The 23,018-nt window shown below is 35.0% G+C and overlaps 1 protein-coding gene across 1 annotated transcript; it reads left to right on the top strand.

Annotated features, from left to right (window-relative positions):
• Nucleotides 1–14,958: 14,958 nt before the first annotated feature.
• LOC147403474 (putative indole-3-acetic acid-amido synthetase GH3.1) lies at nt 14,959–17,358 on the top strand. The gene is made up of 3 exons (XM_086439065.1): nt 14,959–15,372; nt 15,497–15,598; nt 15,720–17,358. The coding sequence occupies exons 1-3, from the start codon at nt 15,047–15,049 to the stop codon at nt 17,107–17,109; spliced, it is 1,818 nt and encodes a 605-aa protein (XP_086295191.1). The 5' UTR covers nt 14,959–15,046; the 3' UTR covers nt 17,110–17,358.
• Nucleotides 17,359–23,018: the final 5,660 nt, after the last annotated feature.

Genomic DNA, 23,018 nt, shown 5'->3' with positions numbered 1-23,018 from the left:
TAATTTGGCATGATCATACACTCTAAAGTGGGATTCAAGAAATAAAACATTTTGAATAATTGACTAACCTAAATTCATAATCATTTTGCAATTTTTATTAGACATTTTGACCATCATACTCTCCCGTGGCTTGTCTTCGAGTTCATTTTGATTATGGATGTGGCATTTTTTCACGTTAGAGATATAAGTCTTTAATAGTGACATCCTTGGGCTTTGGTTTCCTTTGATGATTATGCCTTTGTCTTTTCTGATTTGTTGACGTTACTCCAACATTAGTGTGGTGCTTATCAAAAACTCTCCAATGATCAAATTAGTTCATGAACATGAAAAAACGTTGCAGATTGATTGGCCGAACCAATCGCTCATGAGAGAGTAGTTTGGCTGTCCTACTTTGACAACCGATGTTCTTGTCTAATGACAAATAACTTGATACTCCTACTTGGTCAAGGAAAAAACTCATTCTACTCTACTTTTTCTTGCTTATCCCACACTCCTTTGGTTGAAAAATAACAAAAATATCCATGGGACCATGGAGGCAAGTGGGTTTATGACCATTCCTCCTCATATTTGCCATCATTTTGGAATTTTATACATAACTTGCATCTCATTTCTTATTCTATTTGAAGCAAAACAAATAAATATTCCTATCCTTGATAAGTTCTGAAAGCCTAGATAATTTGAGCACAAATTCCAAATGTTATATTTATATTTACATAATGCATTGTAAACTTATTTATCTACTTTTTGTTATTCCATTGACTGATGACAACAAACACAATTTGTTATTTAATGGTTGGTTTGAGGAGGGTGTCTGTTATGCCCTTGACTTTGTGGAGAACGTCTCTCATTCTAATGTGGTCATCGGGTGAATATATAGTGCAAGCTAGCGCAAGGAGATGATCAATACCAAGCATTATTTTACAATTCTAGGCATTATGGGCCGGCCTTCATCATGAACACCATTCATTATCAATAGCACGAATTCAGGATAAAAAACTGGAATAATATTGTTGGGAAAGGCTGATTCCACCTATATCATTTAGCTCACTTCTCCAACAAAAAAGACTCATATATTTGGACTCCTCCTCATGGAGAGCTCTAGCAACATTGCTCCATAGTTGTGGACGTCCCCTCTAGTTGATGGTTTCCCACCCAATCCATAATGTTGTGAGGAAGTGTAACAAGAGAAAAAATAAGATAGAAAAGAACACCAACACACAAAGAACACAAGATTCACATGATTTAGCAAATTGCTTACGTCCATGGAAGAGAGGGAGAAAATCCACTGTCAAAATAAAGATTACAAACTCTCTGACCTTTGCAACTCTCTCAGTTGCAAAGAAACTCACTTAAGCTAAAACACACACACACACACACAAAACCTAGACTGAAAAAATATATATTGCATGGCCCAGTCGAGTAATTGGGCCTTAACTCTTCGGGCCAAGCCCACTCCGCTTCAGAAAAGATCTCCTTCGATACTGATTTGCCTCTTGAAGCCCATGCTTGCCCAATAGGATTACGAAACATCTCACAACACGTAGTCTGCATTCAAACCCCCAAAGTTAACATTGCGCCATTAACCAAGACTGCCACTACATTAGTTCAATATCCAATAGTTTACTATGGATCATACTTCTATAGATCGACAAGTTTGACTTAATGGATTTTCTTCAAGGTGGTTTGGTACAAAACTCAAACTTGATTTAGAGTCAGATTGGAAACTGGCCAGGTGATGTATATTATGATTTGTAATGTTTAGGGAAAACAGAAAATAAATATAATTTTTTTTTTTTAAAGGCTTGGTATCCAACATTCTTTTTGGGATGAAACTAGTCCAAAAGAGTTAAAGGATCATCAGTAAAGGTTTGTTTGATTGCAGAGAATTTTTCTTGAAGGGTGTATAAATTCCTTGGAAAAATAATCATGGGAAAATAAATTCCACTGTTTGGTGGCATATAAGAAAGTTGAATTTTAGAAAGTTTTAAAACTCATCGACTCAACTTCAAACTTGGCTGAGATGACTCGTCTCAACTCGATTAGACATGAGTCACCATCAAAATTTGATGGAACTAACTCATCAAGTCTACTTGGCAAATTATCAAGTCAAATCCGTTGAGTCAACTCGAAATATGGACGTAATCAATTGATAAACTCAACCAAGTTATTTAGCCTCATAAACTTTTTGGAGAAAAAAAGATTTTAAATGATAAAACTATATTTTAAAAATATACAAATTGTCGAATTGACTTGGCGAACATTTTAATTGAGTGGAGTTTTTGAGTTTTCAAACTATGATTTTTAATTTTGGAGGTGGGGTAATCATGAGAGATTTATATTAGGAGAAATTAAGATGGCGTTTGGATAGGACTCATTGGCTACTTCTGACTCTTGCGGAGAGTTAGAAGTCGTTTGGATAATTTAGATAAACAACTCTTTCGAAGAATTACTCCGCACAAGAGCAAAAAATTGCTCTTTATGAAAAAGTCGCTAAAACCTACTTCTCAATTTCGCATCTTGACGGTTCATTTTACCGAAATACCCCTAACTTTATTAATTTTCTACGAAATACCCCTAAATTTACCGAAATATCCCGTTTTATTAATTTTCTACGAAAATACCCCTGTTTTAAACACATTATATTAATATTTAATATTTAAAATATTATATTATATTAATATTTATAGTAAAAATGTCAAAAACAATATAGTTTGAAGGCATATTATGATACTAAAAAATAAAAAATAGTAACTGGTATAATATAAAAGTATTCTGGTCTTTTTCTAGAAGTCATGAAAAGTCAGTATAGTTCCCAAACAGACTTCCAGCACAAAAGTACTTCTGTCAGTACTTCACAGAGTTGATCACTAAACGTCATTTCTGCACAGAATTACTTTTCCAACTCCTCCACAAAGTACTCCAGCTCCTGCTCTTTGGAACAATAGTTCTGTTCTTGGTATCCAAACACGCCCTAATTTTCCCAAGGGGTTGGATGGGAATCCATTTTCCCTTCTAGGGTGAAAAATCACTTTGGATAGGAAACTGAATTCTAGGGAGAAAATGTAATCACATACTAAAAATAATTCATTTTCTTACCCATTTTCCAAGTGCAATCAAATAGCACCTTAAATTGTTTTAGATTTTTAATTTTATGTTTTACATTTTAATAAAAAATTAATAATTAGATATCGACTCGTGAGTCATTGATTCAAGTTGGAGGACTCCACTCTAAGGGCATCCAAGTCAAGTGGAGTCTTAAGGCCTAGGTTTTGGATTGATATGGTATTATTATATGATGAGTGTGCTGGAGTAACATTGCAATGTATATAGATGCTTTTCATCAAGATACAAGTGCAACACCCACACATTACTCGCTCCAGGTAAGTGAGGGTGTGCCTTCATTGGTGGCCCTTGAGAAATTAATGCTCGTACTGGACATTAAATTCATGACCTACGAGCAAAGACAAAAGTAATTGTTGTACTTAGTGTACTCTTGCCATGGAATCCCAATGTCTAACATTTTGCAAGATCCAACTGTCAATTGAGTCTTCTCAACACGATGATCATTTTCACAAATAATCAATCTATTTTAGAAAGACATGAATTGACTGATCTTTTGTGAGGATGTACACCTATGTATTAAAGTACTCGGACACTTATCTCAACTCAGATGTCCATCGATTCAAACAATTATGCCAACTCACACATCGACTTGGGCAATTTAAATGAATAATAAATATTAATATTACTTAGGGTGTCAATGGGTACTTGATGGGTACCCATAACCGATTTGTTCACCATTTCTTTTCATATTGTAAATAATTGAAGGTTTTCATAGTTAATAGGTATTGTATTTTAATTTAAGATGTCCATCTTTTCTATAAGTTTATTACTAGTAAAGAAAATGAATTTTAATTTTTTTAAAAAGTTCAATCATTTATTTGTTAGAACAATCTTTGTTTATATTATTGATGCTTTTATGTTCAATTTTTGCAATAATTTATAAATGACATTTTTTCCTACTTTGTGATGAAAAATAAAAACATTTGCATATAAAAAATAAAAATAAAAACATAATATCGAAATTGTTAGGTACCTTTGGTTTTTGGAGGTTTCAGCTCCGGTTCCACTAATTTTAGAATCAAAACTGGAACGGAAAAAAATCAGAACCGAAAAAAATATGATGATTTCAATTCTAAAAGCCTTACAAACAGAACCATTGCCACCCATATACTTAACATCTATAAAAATAATAAATAAATAAATCATAAATTTTGTGGGTATGCGTATTACCTTAGTTATGTGGACTATGGGCTTTGCCTATTCAAATTTTCTATTGGGCTTGAGTCTATGCTTCACAAGAAAGAATTATTTGGAGTATCAGCTTCTCTTTAATATCTTCTCCTAAAAGCTTGATCCTTCAAATCTTTAGATAATCAATGACGTCTTTTTTTATGTGTGCTAAATGGGCAAAGTTTGCATAAATCATAGAAACTGTAACAGGGGGAAAATGAGGAAGAATAAGGCTACTGTGTCGTGATCCTACCACCGCTGTAGGGGTATCTAGCGACGTCAAAAAGTAATTTCTAGCAGTGCCAACGATGTGTTCTGGATGTGCCGCGGTGGATTGAATCAATAGGTTGAAGATGATTAATTTTGGGAAGAGAAATAAAATGGAATTAAGTTTCAGGTTGAAAATGAGGGTAGGGAGATCATTTTGCATTAATCTATTAGAGAAGATCAAGATTAAGGGAGTAAATAGTCGTTGCTTTTGTAGACTAATGAGAAGTAACATAAATTCTCTTATTCTTCAACTTCAAACCAAAAACCCTTGAATTATCTCCCCAGAAGAAGTTCTCTTCAAGTTCTTCAGCTACACAAGTTAATTACATAGCTTGTCCCTCTTACAAGAAAATCTTGACTCGCCCCCTGGGCCTAAGCTTGGATTACATAATGGACCAATTTAGTTTTGAGTCATGCTGGGATGACACAGGATTTACTGTGCTTCTCACAATTCTAACGTGGAGATATGTACATAACCATAAATGGTTTTTACTCATATCACAAGGAAGCACATCTATGGTTATGTGCACGTCCTATGTCAAAATTGTGAAAAATCGCAATAAATACCCTGTGTCACCTCAGCATTAGTGTTTAGTTTTTTTTTATGGAAAATGCTAGAATGATACAAAGTATATACTGTGATTCTCACAAGTCTGATGTGGGATGTGCACATAATCATAGATGTGTTTCCTTGCGATACAAGTAAAAATCATTTACGGTTATGTATGCATCTCCACGTCAGAATAGTGAGAATCACAATAACTCCTGTGTCACCCCAACACAACTCTTTTTTATATGGAGTTGAGTTTTAAGTAAGAGCGAAGTTTCTATGTCTTGATGAAGTACCGATGTTAAATATAGGATTTTGGATTTTGGTAGAGTTGGTTTCAAATTGAGAAACATTCATCAATTAAAGCTATAATCTAATCATCAAAGAATGCCCCTCCACTGAAAAGTGATTACATTTAATTCCCAACATGGGTGGTTGGCACGTGGGCCCGTCAAAGCGAAAATAAAAATAAAAAATCTAATCACCAAAGAATGTTTTGCAATTAAGCAGCCCGGCAATTGTATAACATGGATATACTTTGAAAATTAAATCAAAGGAAATAGGATGACTTGTTCGATCAGAGAGATGTGGACTGAGGCACTTGCCTAACTTGCTGTCCTAAATGTCATAATTGCCCCCACTAATCAAAAAGTTGATGTCACAAAGTGATTTAGACGAACATCTTCTAAGATTCAACGATTTAATCCCTTTGATCAGTATAGTTAAAGGTTCTTTCGAATTCTTAGTGATTTTGCCTTTTCTCTAATGAAAAATAAGAATACATAAAACAAAAGAAAAAAAAAATTGATAATCAAAGAGGACTGATTAAAAAGTTGAAAAAGAAATTTTACTTTTGAGTACTTTTTTATTCCTGTTCTTATTCTCCTTATTTATTTTAAGGCATGATTGAACTTTTCGTTTGTTATACACAAATAACACTTAAGAAATGGAATAATGATTTATTGACGTCCCCTTCTGACACCATTATAGAATCGTAGATCATTTACCTTGGAATACATAGAATCATAAATCTTTTTCTTATGTATCCCGAGGTAAATTATCTACAATTCCGTGATAGGACACATGTTAGAGGAGCGTGAGATTGTCATGACTCTAGAAAATAACTTTAAGGTAGAGTGGGCTCAAAAAATATATTTAATTATAAAAATTTTATGTATTTATTTCATTCACAATTAAGAAAGAAGTAACGTTATCTACTACTAAGTAGTGCTAGCTAGCTACTCATACTAATGGTACATCAGCTGTCAAGCAAGAATCAGAGTAGGAGTTTACAGTCACAAAAACAGAATCATGCGTTAGTTGATTAATTATTCCTTCCATAGAATGGATTAAAGGAGTACGGCCGGTGCAGCAAAGTGAAGGAAAGAAAAAAAGAAGTTAAAGTTGGAGAAAGTGATAGAAAAAGTTGAATGGTCGACAACAACTTAAAGAGCAGGGATACAGGACGGTGTCCCGTTCCTAACCAAGGTTAGGTGGCATCCCATTTTTATTGCGTGTGGCAATTTTTGAAGACCCATTCACCATACAGATATGTGGTCCATCCCTTATGAAATTAGGTTTAAAAATTATAGTGTTTGATAATTTGTATCCATTAGATCTAAACCCTTGAAGGAAATGTTTAAATCTAATGATTAAAAATAATTCTTAAGATAATATTATAATAAATGGCTGAGCATAATCGATAAAACTGATCTTTTGTGTATAGATTGATCATCAAAGGATGGACCATGTATCCATACGGTCAGTGGGTCCCCAAAAATATTTCGTGATATAAAATGGTTTGCGACCTGACCTTAGTTAATAATGAGACACGGTTCTGAATCCCTATTTCAAATTAAAGGGGGAGGCAAATAGTGCATATACACGAAGCTTCGCAGCAACCACCACCAAGGAAACATTAAACCCATTGGCACTGTTACAAAAGAAAGGACTTTTACCAAGAAATTAAAGGTGAGAAAGAAAGTGGCGAATCGTTTTAACTTTCTCTCTCTCTCTCTCTCTCTCTCTCTCTCTCACCTTACCTAATTAAAATTAAAATTAAAATTCACAATCACAGCAGTATACAATGGACCATTGACAATTGACTCAAGACCAACCATTTTGATTTTTGATATGTGTAATGATTTTGATTTTGTGTAGCAAAAGACATTAGTCACACTCCACTCTTTCCACGCGTGATTGGATACCGTCTTGACCATTCGAACTGGGTGCTACTGTATAACTTTCACGTGCAACGTTTTATAGCTAAGACTTCAAATACTCATCTAGTCAAAGACTCCCGACACATAGAGAAAAAAAAACATTGGGGACCATCCCCACAACTAACTCAGTCACTCCTACTTAGGGACCACCACCTGTTACCACTTACCAGGCAGTTTCTCTCTCTCTCTCTCTCTCTCTCTCGATATGCACATGAGATATCCCTTCCGCATATTGTTTCATTGGCCTTGATAAAACACGTTTTGCACTTTCTATCTCTGTTGCACATGTAACCAGATGGGCCTATTAAATATGAGAAAAACTCATTATAATTTAAATATTGCTAACCATCTGGCCTAGAGAATTGTTTGTTGGTCGCATCCAAGTGTTTATTAAAGCATAGTCAGAAAGTTTGGATTCGATAATTATTCAGGATGACTTCAATTTGGAAAATTTTCAGAGAAGTATGGTTGGGAGAAACCCATCATGACTCGTGGAATAACATCACAATGGTCTAATGTCTTGATCTTTGAACTTTGAATTTTGCATCGTTTTCATGGCTTCCACAAGAAAGTGTAGATTATTTTATTGTAATATAGATAAGGTTGATTATTCTAGACGTATACCCTTCAACTGTTTTGAGGAGAAAATTCCCAAAACATTTGCAACTTTTATTAAAATTCCCGTTTCAATACACCACCCTTCATTTTAATTCCAAAAACATGCATAGTGAGATCACAAGTATTTATTTTAACTTTAAAGTGACGATCTCGCTCATAAATTAGGACATGTAGTAGCTAGATAACTAGTATTTATTCCAAAAGTCACGATCTTAACGATTTTATAAAAGTAATGATCTCGCGAAAAACATGTTTTGAAAATTAAAATGAACAGCGTATTGGAATGGGAATTTTCCCATATTTGAACTACCTCGATGCCTCCTTCACCTTCATCTTTTCCTTGTAGACTAATGAAATTAATAACGACGCAAGTGCTCTAGTCTTCAATCTACAACTAAAAACCGTTTTTCTTTTTCTTCCCAAATCCAATTTTCTTCAAGATCTTCAACTTAATAGGATACAAAAATATAATAGGAAAAGAATCTTAATCCTGATTTTGAAGCTAATAAGAATCCTAATCTAGGAAACAATTAACATTCTAATATATAGTCCAAATTTAGAAGCAAATCTTAATAGAAGAATCCTAGTTATGACATCCTAACATTATTGCCCCCTTCACAATAACTTGTCCTCAAGTTGAAAACAATTTGGAAAACATGAATGCAATTCAGAGATGTTAATGTATGTACGTAGTATCCTCAATTAATAGAGATAATCAAACTTTATTGCTCATTTGTATCATCAGGCAACGTTAAATTATCTTTATCAATATTCCTAGCTCTTGCCTTCGAAAAGGGTCGGCCTAAGTTTATCCATTTAATATAGGACAAACGCTAGGCTACCTTTCTTTTTGGGTTATCTCATCCCTTTGCGGTGCTACAAAGATATATTTAGGGAAGTTAATAACTGTGGATGTTTGCACCTATGCGGAGGTTTTAAAATCTCATCACAATTAAAACAAGAGAGATCTACTTAGTGTTGCACTTTTATCACAAAAACTGCCTTGAGAGTTCTGACAACTCCAAGGGAACCTTGCTTTAAGAAGTTTATTACCCACCAAACCTCACTCTATCAAGTTTGTCACCAAGCAAGCCCTGGACAGGGATCCATTCAAAGTTTTAATAATTTTCATCTCAAATCGTATTTTTCAAGGAAACTGTTTTAATGAGAAAACTAAGCAATTGCATTTTTTTCAATTTTAATATCTAGGTAATGGTACTTGTCCTACAATTTTTGTTTCTATTAGTGAATGATTTGTCTGATCCGGGGATCTAATTCCAATGCATGATTCATGAATATTGCACATGCATTGGATTTTGTGATAAATTATAAAAAATTAACTGATTTCTATTATAATCAACTTGGCATACAAGTGGGGAATAATGTCTATTAATTTACATAGAAAAAGCTAGTTTAATTAATCATATACGGTCTCCATCATCTGAAACAATAACAAACCAGCTAGGTGTTCTCCAATATGCTAGGTTTGCCCATTCTTAGTAATTACAACTATGTACACCCAAAGGTACCAAACAACTGTATGGGTTGTAAAAGAAAACTGCTCTAATATGAGAAAGCAAATAAGGTTAGGAGGACATATTATTTTTCAATATTGGATAGAGTAAATTAAAGAGCCGTGCTATACTAACTTTCAATAAAACTGCCTTCAACATTGTGTACACCACTTCTATCTCGAGGAAAGAATCTATGGTTCTTTGCACACAGTCCTGAAGTCTGCTATTTTCCAAGTCAGTTTAGCATTTTTCTAAAATTAAACGAAGAGTCCAGATTACACCTAGGGAAGCGGGTTAAAACTCATCTCCCACACCTCGATCTTCCCACATAGATGCACCAAAAAAAAAAGAAGATTCTTTAATCTCTATGTGGCAAGATATGACGTGTGGGAGGCAGACTTAACCCTCACTGGGTGTATATTTGGGACTCATTAAAAAAAAAAAAGAATGATGATGTATGCACATGGGTTCACGGTTGGATACGTGACTGATGTGGCAAGGGCACAGAATCACACGTCTTTTTTCCTGTGTATCCCGATGAAAACTATCTATGGTTCTGTGCCCTTCCCATGTCAACCTCATACCTAGACTGCGTGCATTCATCACAACTCTTAAAAAAATTAAAAAACAAAAGCCAGCCGATTTCAAGTGTTAAAGTTGAACCGCTCAATTGGTTATACTAGGTTAAAACTAAAACCAAAAAAACAAATAAATAAAATAAACAAAACTTCACTGTTGTAGAACCATGGTCTTTAATATTAAAATTAAAGATATATAATGGATCGAAAGTATCTGATCCATAAGTAGTTTTAGACATAAAAAATTATTCTCCATTAGCTTGGGATCCGTCCATGGACATCTGGCTCTTTTTTTTTTTTTTCCTAAGCTGTCATGGACGTATTCATGTACCTGTTGAACCAATTATGTCCACATCATCTTAGTTTGCGACCTTATCGGATCCTCTATAATTCTTTTTCCTTACAGTGGATTTCAACGGTTGAGGGAGAGCCACATCACACAGATAAAAAATCCAGTTGTTCAAATATTGAAGTTCAAGAACTGTCCATTTTAAAAATCGTTAATCAGCATTTAAAATTATTATTTTTCATTTTTTTCTTTTCAACACATCACTCTTCTATTATTTAAAATCCCAGAAAAAGTACTATAGAGGATCCCCTCCCCATTCACAATGAGTGAGTTGAGAATGAGAGGATAATTTTTCTATACATAAATAAATGTTACAGTAACTAGGGCTGCAACTTGGGTGTGTTGAGTGGGGCTGGGGATCAATCCACACCCAACCTGAACTTGACAAACACCAACCGACATCCATTCCTGACTGGACCTCGAGCTTGAAATGCTCAACCAAAACCCAACCCAAGTCGGATTAATTTATTCCCCATTAATACTAGATAATTTAGTGGTGATAAGAGCTTATATAAACATAAGTGGTATGCAAAAGAACTTCAAATTTACAATTATTTGTCCTAAAATTGTGTTTTAAAATTTACACACACAAAATTATAATTAAATTTAAAAAAGACAGAAAAGGATGATTAACTAAACATACCATCTTATGGTATCTTATATTCATTTACTGTTTGTCGTAATTTCTAACAAAATAATCATTTACATTGTATGTCAATGTAGAATTACATAAGCAAAAGCATTTATATATAAAAATGTAATTGTTTATTTTCTTAAAATAATCATATATTAGTTTTGATATATAGAGAAATTAAAATATACATACTAAACGAATGCAAAAGAAACTAAGATATAATGAAGAAGTATTTTTTAAATTATAGACATATTAAGTTTATCTTCAAGAAAATCACACAAGTTGCTTGATAAGAAGGACCACTTAGCTAAGTGGTAAGACCTTGTGGAGGTTGTTCCCAAGATCTTAGGTTCAAATCCCTTGAACCCCTTCTTCTACTAATATGCTAATTGTTAATCACTAACCCCACCAAGCACCAAAAAATAAATCAAGTTGCCTGATGCCTATGCCCTAACCCAACACGATTTGAGTTAGGCATTTGTTTTTTTTTTTCTCGAACCCAAGCAAAATGTGACCATACATAACCTAAGGTCGGGTTCAACCTATCTAGTTCGGATTTGGCAGACCCAAGATAAAATAAATATTTGTTGTCAGTTATAATACATAAAAGGAAAGAATGGTGGTAACCTACAAGTTGGCAGTGTTTTGAATTTTGTTTGATGTGCATGATTCTCAATTGTGGAAAAAACGAAACAACAAAGAGAACAAATACACACAAAATACAATGATTTACGTGGTTCGACAATGTGCTTAAGTTCATAGATTTTCTCAAGTTTTACTATCCTAGAGATCTCTATTTATAAAATTGGGAATTGCTTAAACGGATTTTATCTCCCAAAAATAGAAATCCTCTCTAAAAATAGAAAACCATTAAAAGGAAAGAAAAAATGCCCAATAACCCCTATTTTTTTTATTGGACCAACCTCAAAAAGATTAGGTTTTGGGATTTATATCTTTGATCCTCAATAGATAACCACACGAGCAAGGTTATTAGTTTAAGGAGGAGATCATGGGATCAAGGATCCTTGTGGCTCATTTTCTCTTTAAACTAAGATCACGTCCACAGTAAGGGTGTTGTTGGAGAAGAAAATATGAGTTATCTTTTCTTCATAAAATTTATCATCAGAATACTCACTAACCATCTAGCATGTGCCACTCCAAATCTAATAAGGGTAATTTTGTAAATTAAGGTTGTCATGTAATACACACAAACCCATGTGATTGGTGGATCATGAATTATGTGAGCACTGTGAGCAAAAATTTAGTAAGAAATTATTTTTTTCAAAAAATATCTTTCAATAATGTGATAAAGAGAATTCTCTTTTAAATTCTTTCTACAATTAGGGGGAGGAAAGTGATTTTTGAACTATTTTCTAATCTAAATTGGACAAAAATCTCATTTGAATTGTGATCATATTTACAGCAAAGAGAAACTGAGAAATTCGAGGGAATATTTCCAATCTCTTTATCAGAGGGGGAATGATTTCAATTACATGGAAGTCCTTTTAAGTGACGTGGAAGTATGCTTAGATGATGTGATAGAACAATGATGTGTAACTCCAATAATTCACAGCCCCAAGCGTAGAGTGTTGTTTAATAAAAGTTTTAGGTTAAAAATGCTCAAATTCCAAGGCCAAGAAATCATTACTCACGAGAGCTACTAATTAGCCTTTAAAGAGTTTGCTATTTTGCATGATAACGGAGGAAGGCATCGAACTTCTTTCAACATTGCCTTGTTATAGTTATAATAGGTACTCTAATATTTCGATACAGTCGTTAGAATGTTACGTACTTTAAAGATAAGCATTAAAATTAGCTTATAAATTATTTGATATTTACGTAAGAATAAATAAATAAATAAAACAAGAAAATTTAAAATGTAGGGCGGTCTACTCTTACTTACAACACCTTTACTATTTGATGCCCATGTGAATTTTGAATAAATAAAACAAGAAAATTTAAAATGTAGGGCAGTCTACTCTTACTTACAACACCTTTATTATTTGATGCCCATGTGAATTTTGTACTGTATCTGCTTTTAAGATGTTTAATGTACATAGTTGTAATGGACCTAGGCACTTGTCCCAATTGCCAAGTGGCAATGAGTTGGGACAAAAGGTGAACTGAAAAGTTCATTGGATCAAGAGGGGACCTGGAATATTTCACATGGAACTTTGGACATATTGTGATCATGGAAATATCGCGCATTAATTTTGTTTGATGACTTTTAAAATTTGGGGACCAAATTGATCATCGAAGTTGCCATCCAGAAAAGATTACAAGTGGTTATGACAGTGAAAATTTCATTCAGTATAATTGCAATAATGCAAAATGGATACTGTACTTCAATTTTGTTTGATAACTTTTAAAATTGGGGACCAAGTTGGTTGTTGAGGTGGTCATCCAGAAAGGATCCACGTTATTGTGACGGTGGAAATTTCATCTAATATTATTGCAACAAGGCAATATGATTATTATATTTTTAATAACAAAAATGCTAGCCACACCAATTGGTTGTTGCTATCCATCAACATGATCGTTGAGATGGTAGGTGTATAGGATAAAGTTTGAACTAAATCCTTACCTTACACGTGGCATGATTCAAGAAAGGTTGGAAGGATTGTATTCCAACACAATTCAACCTTGAGGTTCTTGTGATGTTAATTTTCTCATCCTGATTGAATTGAACTGGTTACCTATCAGAGTAGAAGAGAAGACGGTTGGGATGAGCTCAATGATTCTTCCAATTGGCATGAAAAAATATCCCAAGAGTCTAAGAGTGGTTGCCCACATCAATCACGCTTTTTTCTAAATGGATGATTTTCTATCTTGTGAGGGTATTCCTTTAACTAACCCGAAGATCCAAAAGAGGACCTTCTAGATTCTCCTTGAATAAGATAATGGGTTACATGTCTATGTGGGGGGGGTAAATGAAAAAAAAAAAAATAGTCTACAAAGAAAGGAGACGATGATAGGAATGACTTTTGGAGAGTGATTCAATTAAATAATCATTACTTTATGCTATTTTGATTTTAATTTGAGTGTTAGAATCCCCAACATTCCAACAATCGTGTTGATGATGGGTTGATGCAAGTATTTTTCAATTGAAAATGTATCTCTAAAAAAGATGTATTAATCTTGAGAAGATTAAAATTAAATTTTTCCTCAAATCCTAATATTAATATGTTGATGGATAGTCTCAAGCGGGTCACGATTAGAAAAGTCTTTTTGAAATATATACATATTTATGAGAAGGGTTATGTCAAATTATTGGTTTGAAATTTACCATACAAAGTCACGTTTATCTTGTTGGTAAACAAAGGAGGTGGAATATATTTTGTATTAAAAGTTAGGTTAAAGTATTAATCCAAGACTCTAATGAATTAAATAAATAATTTAATTATCTAATCCTCCCAAGTAACAAGAAGACTAGAATAGTTGGGCCGTCTCTCTCTTTCTCTCTCTCTCAATTGTCTTAGTAGTTTAGGGAATCTGTCTGATCTGGTACGTCAGTAATAGTAGAAATTGCCGTGTTCGCCTGCAGCCTGTCCTTGTCAGGGACCAACATTTCTACCAGAAAAGAGCCGCGTGGCTTGGCTGACGCGTAGGACTTGACAAACCGCCAAGTTGGACTGGGCTGACTGGGCCTGTATCTGGACCCACATGTCGCACAATTGGGACCTTGTGGGCCCTCTCATGTTCCCTATACACCCAACACGTCCGGCGGACCAAAATATTTTCTTGTCTCCATGACGTCCATGGCTTCGTGAGCGTCCCTTCCTAGCCTTTGTTCTTCCACCAATAGAGACGTGTCATCGTCTATCAAAAAGTCTTCCCTCCACATACACGTTCCACTCAGGATCAGGATTCAAAGTAGCCTATAAATACAACAACCTCCTAGCCATCAATCCACACAACCATCCTCTCTTTCTTTCTGCAGCTCTCTCAATAATCGATCTGATCTGATCTGATCTAGTGGTGCAAGAAAAGCAAGAAAGAAGTAGAGAGATATACTATAATGGGTATTGAGTCTACCATGATCTCGTCTTCTACTCTTGGTCCTGCTGCTTGCGAAAAAGATGCAAAAGCACTTGAATTCATCGAAGAGATGACCAAAAATGCCGATTCAGTTCAGGCGAAGGTGCTAGAAGAAATCTTGACCCGAAACGCCCGAACCGAGTACCTTGGACGATACCAACTTGGCATGGCTACTGATCGCGAGACTTTTAAATCAAAGCTTCCTGTGATCACTTACGAGGATCTTCAGCCAGAGATACAACGAATCGCTAATGGAGATCGTTCTTCCATATTATCGGCTCACCCCATCTCCGAATTCCTCACTAGGTTAGTTAGTTACAGATTATTTCATTGATCACAACCACCAACCAAGCACAGTAGACGTACGTACGAAATTATTTGTTGATGATTTTCGTTTTTCTAATTAATTAATTAATTAATTACTGTGCAGTTCTGGAACTTCGGCTGGTGAGAGGAAACTCATGCCCACAATTCAGGAAGAATTGGATCGTCGTCAGCTGCTCTACAGCCTTCTCATGCCAGTAATGAACCTGTAAGTCTATTCTATTGCCCACAATTATTTATTTAAAAAAAAAAAAAAACATGCATGTATTGACCTAATAAATTTATATTTCCTTGTTTATTTCTCTAATTTTCTGGTTTGCTTGAAACAGTTACGTACCGGATCTTGACAAAGGAAAGGGTCTCTACTTCTTGTTTGTGAAATCGGAAACAATGACCCCTGGAGGCCTACTTGCACGTCCAGTGCTAACAAGCTACTACAAGAGTGAGCACTTCAAGACTAGACCCTATGATCCATACATGGTCTACACTAGCCCCAACGAGACAATTCTATGCTCCGATTCCTTTCAAAGCATGTACACTCAGATGCTTTGTGGACTCCATTATCGCCAAGAAGTCCTTCGAGTTGGTGCCGTCTTTGCTTCGGGTCTTCTCCGTGCCATCCGCTTCCTTCAACTCAATTGGAAACAACTCGCTCATGACATTCATACTGGAACCCTAAACCCCAAAATTTCAGACCCATCTGTAAGAGATTGTATGTCGAAGTTCCTTGAAAAGCCCAACCCTGAACTTGCGGAGTTGATAACCAATGAGTGCTCCGAAGGGAACTGGGAAGGAATAATTAATAGAATTTGGCCAAACACCAAGTATCTGGATGTCATTGTTACAGGTGCTATGGCCCAATACATTCCAACTCTCAATTACTACAGTGGTGGCCTACCTCTTGCTTGCACCATGTATGCCTCTTCCGAGTGCTACTTTGGAATTAACCTCAAACCCATGTGCCTTCCATCTGAGGTCTCCTACACCATTATGCCCAACATGGCTTACTTCGAATTCCTTCCCCACGAACCTAGTTCCTCCTCCGCTTCCGCTCTTAATTGTAAGTCTCCTCCTCCTCGCCTTGTTGAATTAAGCGATGTACAAGTTGGGAAGGAGTACGAACTTGTGATCACCACCTATGCCGGGCTTTACCGTTATCGGGTTGGAGACATACTCCTTGTTACAGGATTCCACAACTCCGCCCCACAGTTCCACTTTGTGAGGAGGAAGAATGTTCTTTTGAGTATTGATGCAGATAAGACCGACGAGGCAGAGTTGCAGAAGGCAGTCGAGAATGCCTCCCAACTCCTACGATTGTTCGACACCAGCGTTGTCGAGTACACCAGCTTTGCTGACACCAAGACAATCCCTGGACACTACGTCATCTATTGGGAGTTACTGGTGAAGGACACATCCAATGCACCAAGTCAAGAGGTTCTCAACCAGTGTTGTCTAGCCATGGAAGAGTCTTTGAATTCGGTGTACAGGCAAGGCCGAGTTGCCGACAATTCAATTGGTCCACTAGAGATAAGGATCGTTAAAAGTGGTACATTTGAGGAACTCATGGACTACGCTATCTCAAGGGGTGCATCCATTAATCAGTACAAAGTGCCAAGGTGTGTTAACTTCACACCTATCATGGAGTTGCTTGACGCCAGAGTCCTCTCGGTGCATTTTAGCCCATCTTGCCCTCACTGGACCCCGGAACGTCGACAATAGTAGTACTGGGACCGGACCGACCGTAAATAAGTCTGCCTTCACCAATCAAACCAACTTTTGTGAAGATCTATTATGTGTTTTTAGCTTTTATAAAGTGTCTTTGTTTTATGTTCTTTGATTTTCAAGTCAGTCTGTGACAGTGTTTGGGTTCAGATAACCTGTACGCATGTTGGACCAGTCGTAGCTGTTCATTTGCCAATAATGTTCTCCCTTTTTTTAAAAAAATTTAGAAGTTGGTTTTTATTTTTTTCCTTTTTTATTCATAAGTTGGAGAAATCCTTTTTTTTTTTTTTTAAATTCAGAACTTAGTTTTTATTTTTTCCTTTTTTATTCATAAGTTGGAGAAAAGAAATGGTGAAATGTAACAATATTTTTATCTATTTTTCGTTCTTGTGCATTTTTTTTCCTTGATTAGATAAATTTGGGGCCCAACTCAAGATCAATTGACATGAGCAGAGTAGAAAGACCCACAAACTTTTAATGAGAGATAAGAGGCAATGAGTATCCGATGTGGGACTAAACTCAACACATGCACCTCACTCTGATTCTTGATAAGTTTGGGGGTCCAACTCAAAATCAATTGGCACCAAGTAGAAAGACCCAAGAGCTTATTAGGAGAGAGACAAGGCAATGAGTGTTTGATAGGGGACTAAACTCAACATAATTGGTAGAAAATAGTACATTATATGAGGAGGTATTGTAAAAGATTTGAAGAAATAGATGACATCTAAGCGATATTGTAACAAATGGTTGTCCCCAGATCATGACCATATATGTACACGCCCGCTAAGCAAGCAGAATATTGTATTAATATAAATAGAACTGCATTATCCGACTAGTGTTTGGGAGACTCATTTTGTCTCCAACGAACTCCTTGCGGGCCAACAGTGGAATATTTTCTATAGAAAAAAAAATTAATAATAACAGAAGATTTTGTAGAGGATCCAAGAACCGCCACTACATCAACTACACCTTAACCTCCCTGAAGACATGCCTTATGTCCCATTTGATAAGTAAGGAGAGACTTTTTGAGATTAAGTTTTCCAGCAACCAAGTAAAGTTTCCTTCCCTTAACATTTTTACAAGAAGGCTTGAGTCGGATTCAATTAGGAGCTTAAAACCTGATAGGGGAATCATTTGTAATCCAAACAGCATGGAATTCCGCATAGTTATTAGATCCAATTCCCGGGTATCTACATCAAGCTATCCTATACCAAATCACCTTCATGATTGCGAATGATGAATCCTGCACCCACATGGCCAGGATTTCCAAGGCTTGATCCATCAATATTAAGTTTAAATGATCCCAAGGGAAGCTTAATCCAGCTAATAGAAATGAAACGAGGCTTGGGAATACATTTTGGAGCATGAACATGAGAAAATTGAGATAACCAATTTTCAACTTCCTTAATGATAGACTAAATAGTCGTGTCTTACAACCTTCATAGATTGATTGATTTTTTGCAAGCCATATTTACCAGATTAATAACCATGGAGTTATTTTAGAAGTTAGATCCACTGCATCTTTTCTCCAATAATTCATAAAAGAGAGAGCTCCTCCACAAGGAATAAGCCCTCCTTAGGATAAAAAATCTTCTATTTATTTGGCAACACAATTTATTAGTAACTTCATGTTATGAGAAGCCCTATTTGTATCATCAAACTCTTAAAATTCAAATTGTTTTATTGATAAAAGGTGCTTTAAATCTTTTAACAGACAAGCATCACAAACTTGAATTGACCTCCCAAGAAAATTCATAGGTCAACTAATAGAAGATTTTTTTTTTTTTTTTTTAGTTGGAATTTTTAGAAATCAATTACACCATTAGATCCTCATCGAAAAACTAATAGAAATAGACTATAAGATCGTGAAAATCGGAGTTTGGGACATAGATTTTTTAATTAAAACAAAACAAAATCAATAATGACTGTTATGTCCCTTTAACATTATAAATATTAAAAGTCACGAAAATTTCAGAATTAATCATCTATTTTCCATATTCTAAAATAAAACCCTAGTCTCCCTCAATCTTCAACCTAGGTTTTCATCTATTTTGAACCTCCATTGGACGTCGATGTAGAAGAGAAAAACGATCAGATCATCGCAATTTTTAAGGAGAAATAAAAAGGTAAGGTTTTCGACAATATCCAATAAGATCTTTGATCCAACTCAATTTTCTACGCTCTTCGAATATTTTTCAGGGTAAATTTAAGGTAAGGAATTCTAAATTTTCCTAAAAGTCGTAGATTTCTATGTATTATAGTTTTAAACCAAAAATCTACTATTTTATTGTAAAAAAAATAATATTAAAAAAAAACTCATCATTTTGAAGAATCTATGAATCTCGTCATATGATGCAGATTTGTGGGTTAACTTGTAAAATCTACCGAGAACTCGTTACTTATCCGTTTTCGACAATCTATACGTTGTTAGAAAGATTTGGAAGTTCCCTTTACATAAAAAATATCATAAAAATTTAAATAAAATTTTATATTCAAATAAGTCAACTTGCAATGCAAGATTGTCATTTTAATCTTCTTCTTTTTTATTTTTTTTTGAATGTTGTATTATTTTATTTTTTGTGTTATTTTTTTTATAAAAAAAAATAAGATCCTTGAGATGAGAGAGATGTTAAATTTTTTATTATGATAGTTTAAACAGCATTAGTAGTAATGTAATTTTTTATCTATATAATTATTTGGTGTGAAAAATCGAGAAGGTGTAAAATGGAGAAAGAATCAGATTTCATTAGCGGATTCTAACATTAATTAATGCAGGTTCTCACGACACATCTACTTATATATATGAAATAAATAAAAATTAAGTATATAACATGATTATATATTTCTTATATGCCTACAGATGAATAATGTGAGATATTAGATTTTGATAATAGACCTTTGTTTGTCATGATAATATTTATATTGAAACTGCATGGTGGTATAGAAGACAAGCCACATCTTAATCCTTTTTTTTTTTTTTGGGGGGGGGGGGGGGGGGGGGATTATTATCTTTGGGTTCTAAAACATTGAAGAAAACCAATGGATTAAACTTTGAAGAATTATTTTTACAACCAAAAAGTCAAAAGATCCCTTCTAGAGGAAACATTGTTACTAATTCCAAAAGCCTTAAAATTAGGATTTCAAGAACCAGTCCAAATCTATGGCTTATGGCAGTCACTGTATTGTACTCTCTCCAGAAAAAGCCCATTCCACACCCATGTGTTGGGCTTAGCCAGGGGTGGAGCCAGGATTTTCTTGTAGTCAGGGCAAACTATGGTTAGTTGTATAGTTGAAGAACTTGAAGATGAATGGTGTTAGGGAAAATTTCATAGGTTTTTTGTTGGAAGTTGAAGAAAATGATATTTAGGTCATTTCCAATTAGTATATGAGAAGGCCCAGTCAAGAGGCCATGTCGTCAACAAAAAATCGAAGGGGGGCCAAAAATTGGAGGGAGGTGAGAGTGTGGGGGAAAATGGGGAGAGAGATGAGGGATTGGGGACAAATGGGACATGTAATTAGTTGAAAATATAGGGGTATCTCAAAGTTCTGTGAGGGCAATTGCCCCCACCAAGTCCTTATTAGCTCCGTCCCTGGGCTTAGCCTTAAAGAGGCGGGCTCCACGTTGGAGAGATGAAGGACTGGGGACAAATGGGGCATGTAATTAGTTGAAAATATAGGGGTATCTCAAAGTTCTATGGGGGCAATTGCCCCCACCAGCTCCTTATGAGCTCCGCCCCTGGGCTTAGATTTAAAGAGGCGGGCTCCACGTTGGAGAGATGAAGGGCTGGGGACAAATGGGACATGTAATTAATTAAAAATATAGGGGTATCTCAAAGTTCTGTGGGGCAATTTCTCCCACCCGCTCCTTATTAGCTCCACCCCTGGGCTTAGCCTTAAAGAGGGGGGCTCCACGTTGGACTAGTCGCAAACACCTATCAAGCCTAAGACAAGTAAGTTTTAATTGGAAAAAACTATACTTGTAAAATTTTTATAATTGAATATTATCCAATCAAAATCTGAAATTGGTGTCTTGTATAACAACGGTTATAGATTATGGTTAAATTATAACTACAATATATTTTCATTTTACTTAAGTTTTAATATGAAAACATGCATCTAACTATATATTATAAATGTATCTACTAAAAATATTAGTGGGCTGGGTTCGGCATCTTTGCCAGCTCAATATGAAAGCCCTCGCCCAATTTTTATTGGGCGGCAAAGTGAGCAAGCTGGCCCAACTGACACTCGTTCAAACATCCTCATAACGATCTAATGTATCTCATATTTTGGGTGAGCCGACTTAAGCCCGATGGGACAGGTCACTGGTACAACCTGACTGTGTAGGACCATGTTAACGTCATCCAAGCCCATCCCAAACTTATTCATTGATAGCCCTGAGCTGCAATTTGGTTCGGTTTGAGGTTAAATTAGAATCGAACCGACATAAATCAGTTCCACTAAACAAGAATTAGAACTGAACCAAATTCCATTGGAACCGTATCAAACTGAAGTCAGTTTAGTTCAATGTGTTATCAATATTCTATAAATTGTAAGTAATATTTTTTAATGAAAAAATAAATATAAAATTTCATACAATAATTTATTAATCTATCTATAAAAATTTATTAATTTATCCATAAAAAATCATTAATCTATATCCTAACACCTAAAATAATTCATAATATATATATATATATATATATATATATATAGGATAGCGTTATTACGACCCCTATTACGACTCACATTGCGACACATCATTTGTCTTATATGGGTAAAAATGTTTGGAATGGACTGATTTTTTGTGAGGATGATCTCTGTGATGAGGGGATCATCCTGGCAAAAAATCATCCCATTCCAAAACTTCTAACCCCATCAAAATTGATTTACAAAAATTGGACGGTCTAAAATTTTTCAACTTGTAAACATGGGGATAGAAGTTTCATAATGAGCTGATTTTTGGCAAGGATGATCTCCTCACCATAGAGATCATCTTCACAAAAAATCAGCCCATTCCAAACATTTTTGCCCATATAAGACAAAACGGTGTGTCGCAATGTGAGTCGTAATAGGGGTCGTAAGAACCTGACCCATATATATATATATATATATATATATATATATATATATATATATATATTATATATATATATATATATTGTATTAGGGTTTAGTTCTCGGTTTGGTTCGGTTCTATACAAGCTTGATCCGAGAACTGAACCAAATTGATTGGTTCTCCATTTTCGTAACCCAGAATTGAATTGCGACTTGATTCAAACCGAACCAAACCACCTCAAAACTATCGATTTGGTTCGGTTCTTAGTTTGAACCAGACCTCGTTGCACCCATATTAACTTCTACTGTTTGTTCCCTTAATTGAATTGCAAATTAACTCAGCCCAATCTTTTCCTAAAAAGATTGACCCCAATAAAGAATGAGGCTTGTGTATATATGTTTTGCATATAAATTAGACTTGATCTAGATATATATACGATCTTAAATACAAGATCTAAGACTAAACAACTCAAATGCTTCTATTGTCTTGTTGGATTCAGAATTAATCCTATGGATCCCTAGGATTGATGGATTATTTTATCTTTATATCCCGTAGTTTCGGAGATGGGGTTGAGCTAAAGATCACAACACCTTCTACCATCCTGTATATTGTCTTTTTTGTTTCTTGCTGCAATAGAGATTTACTATTCTCCGAAATTATAGAAAAATGAATTCTTCATAGGAGAGAACAAATATTTATCTTTTCAATGAGACTTTTTACACGACATAGGATAAGCCTCTCTTTATTATTTATATATAAATGTTTGATCACCAATCATGATCATCTTCATCTCATTTATTGGTCCATCTTTCAACAGGTCGTGACCCAAAAGTTGTTTTGGTCAATG

This window comes from Akebia trifoliata, chromosome 4, assembly GCF_017979445.1.
Source record: "Akebia trifoliata isolate Shusen 1 chromosome 4, ASM1797944v1, whole genome shotgun sequence".
In the NCBI taxonomy this organism is placed as follows: Eukaryota; Viridiplantae; Streptophyta; class Magnoliopsida; order Ranunculales; family Lardizabalaceae; genus Akebia; species Akebia trifoliata.
This window is presented reverse-complemented; position numbering and strand designations above follow the sequence as displayed.

What these genes read in the sequence shown, in the direction of transcription:
- LOC147403474 (XM_086439065.1), top strand. Translation starts at nt 15,047, where the DNA reads ATGGGTATTGAGTCTACCATGATCTCGTCTTCTACTCTTGGTCCTGCT. An exon ending in ATCTCCGAATTCCTCACTAG is followed by an intron (nt 15,373 to 15,496) that starts GTTAGTTAGTTA and finishes ATTACTGTGCAG; the next exon opens with TTCTGGAACTTCGGCTGGTG. An exon ending in CTCATGCCAGTAATGAACCT is followed by an intron (nt 15,599 to 15,719) that starts GTAAGTCTATTC and finishes TGCTTGAAACAG; the next exon opens with TTACGTACCGGATCTTGACA.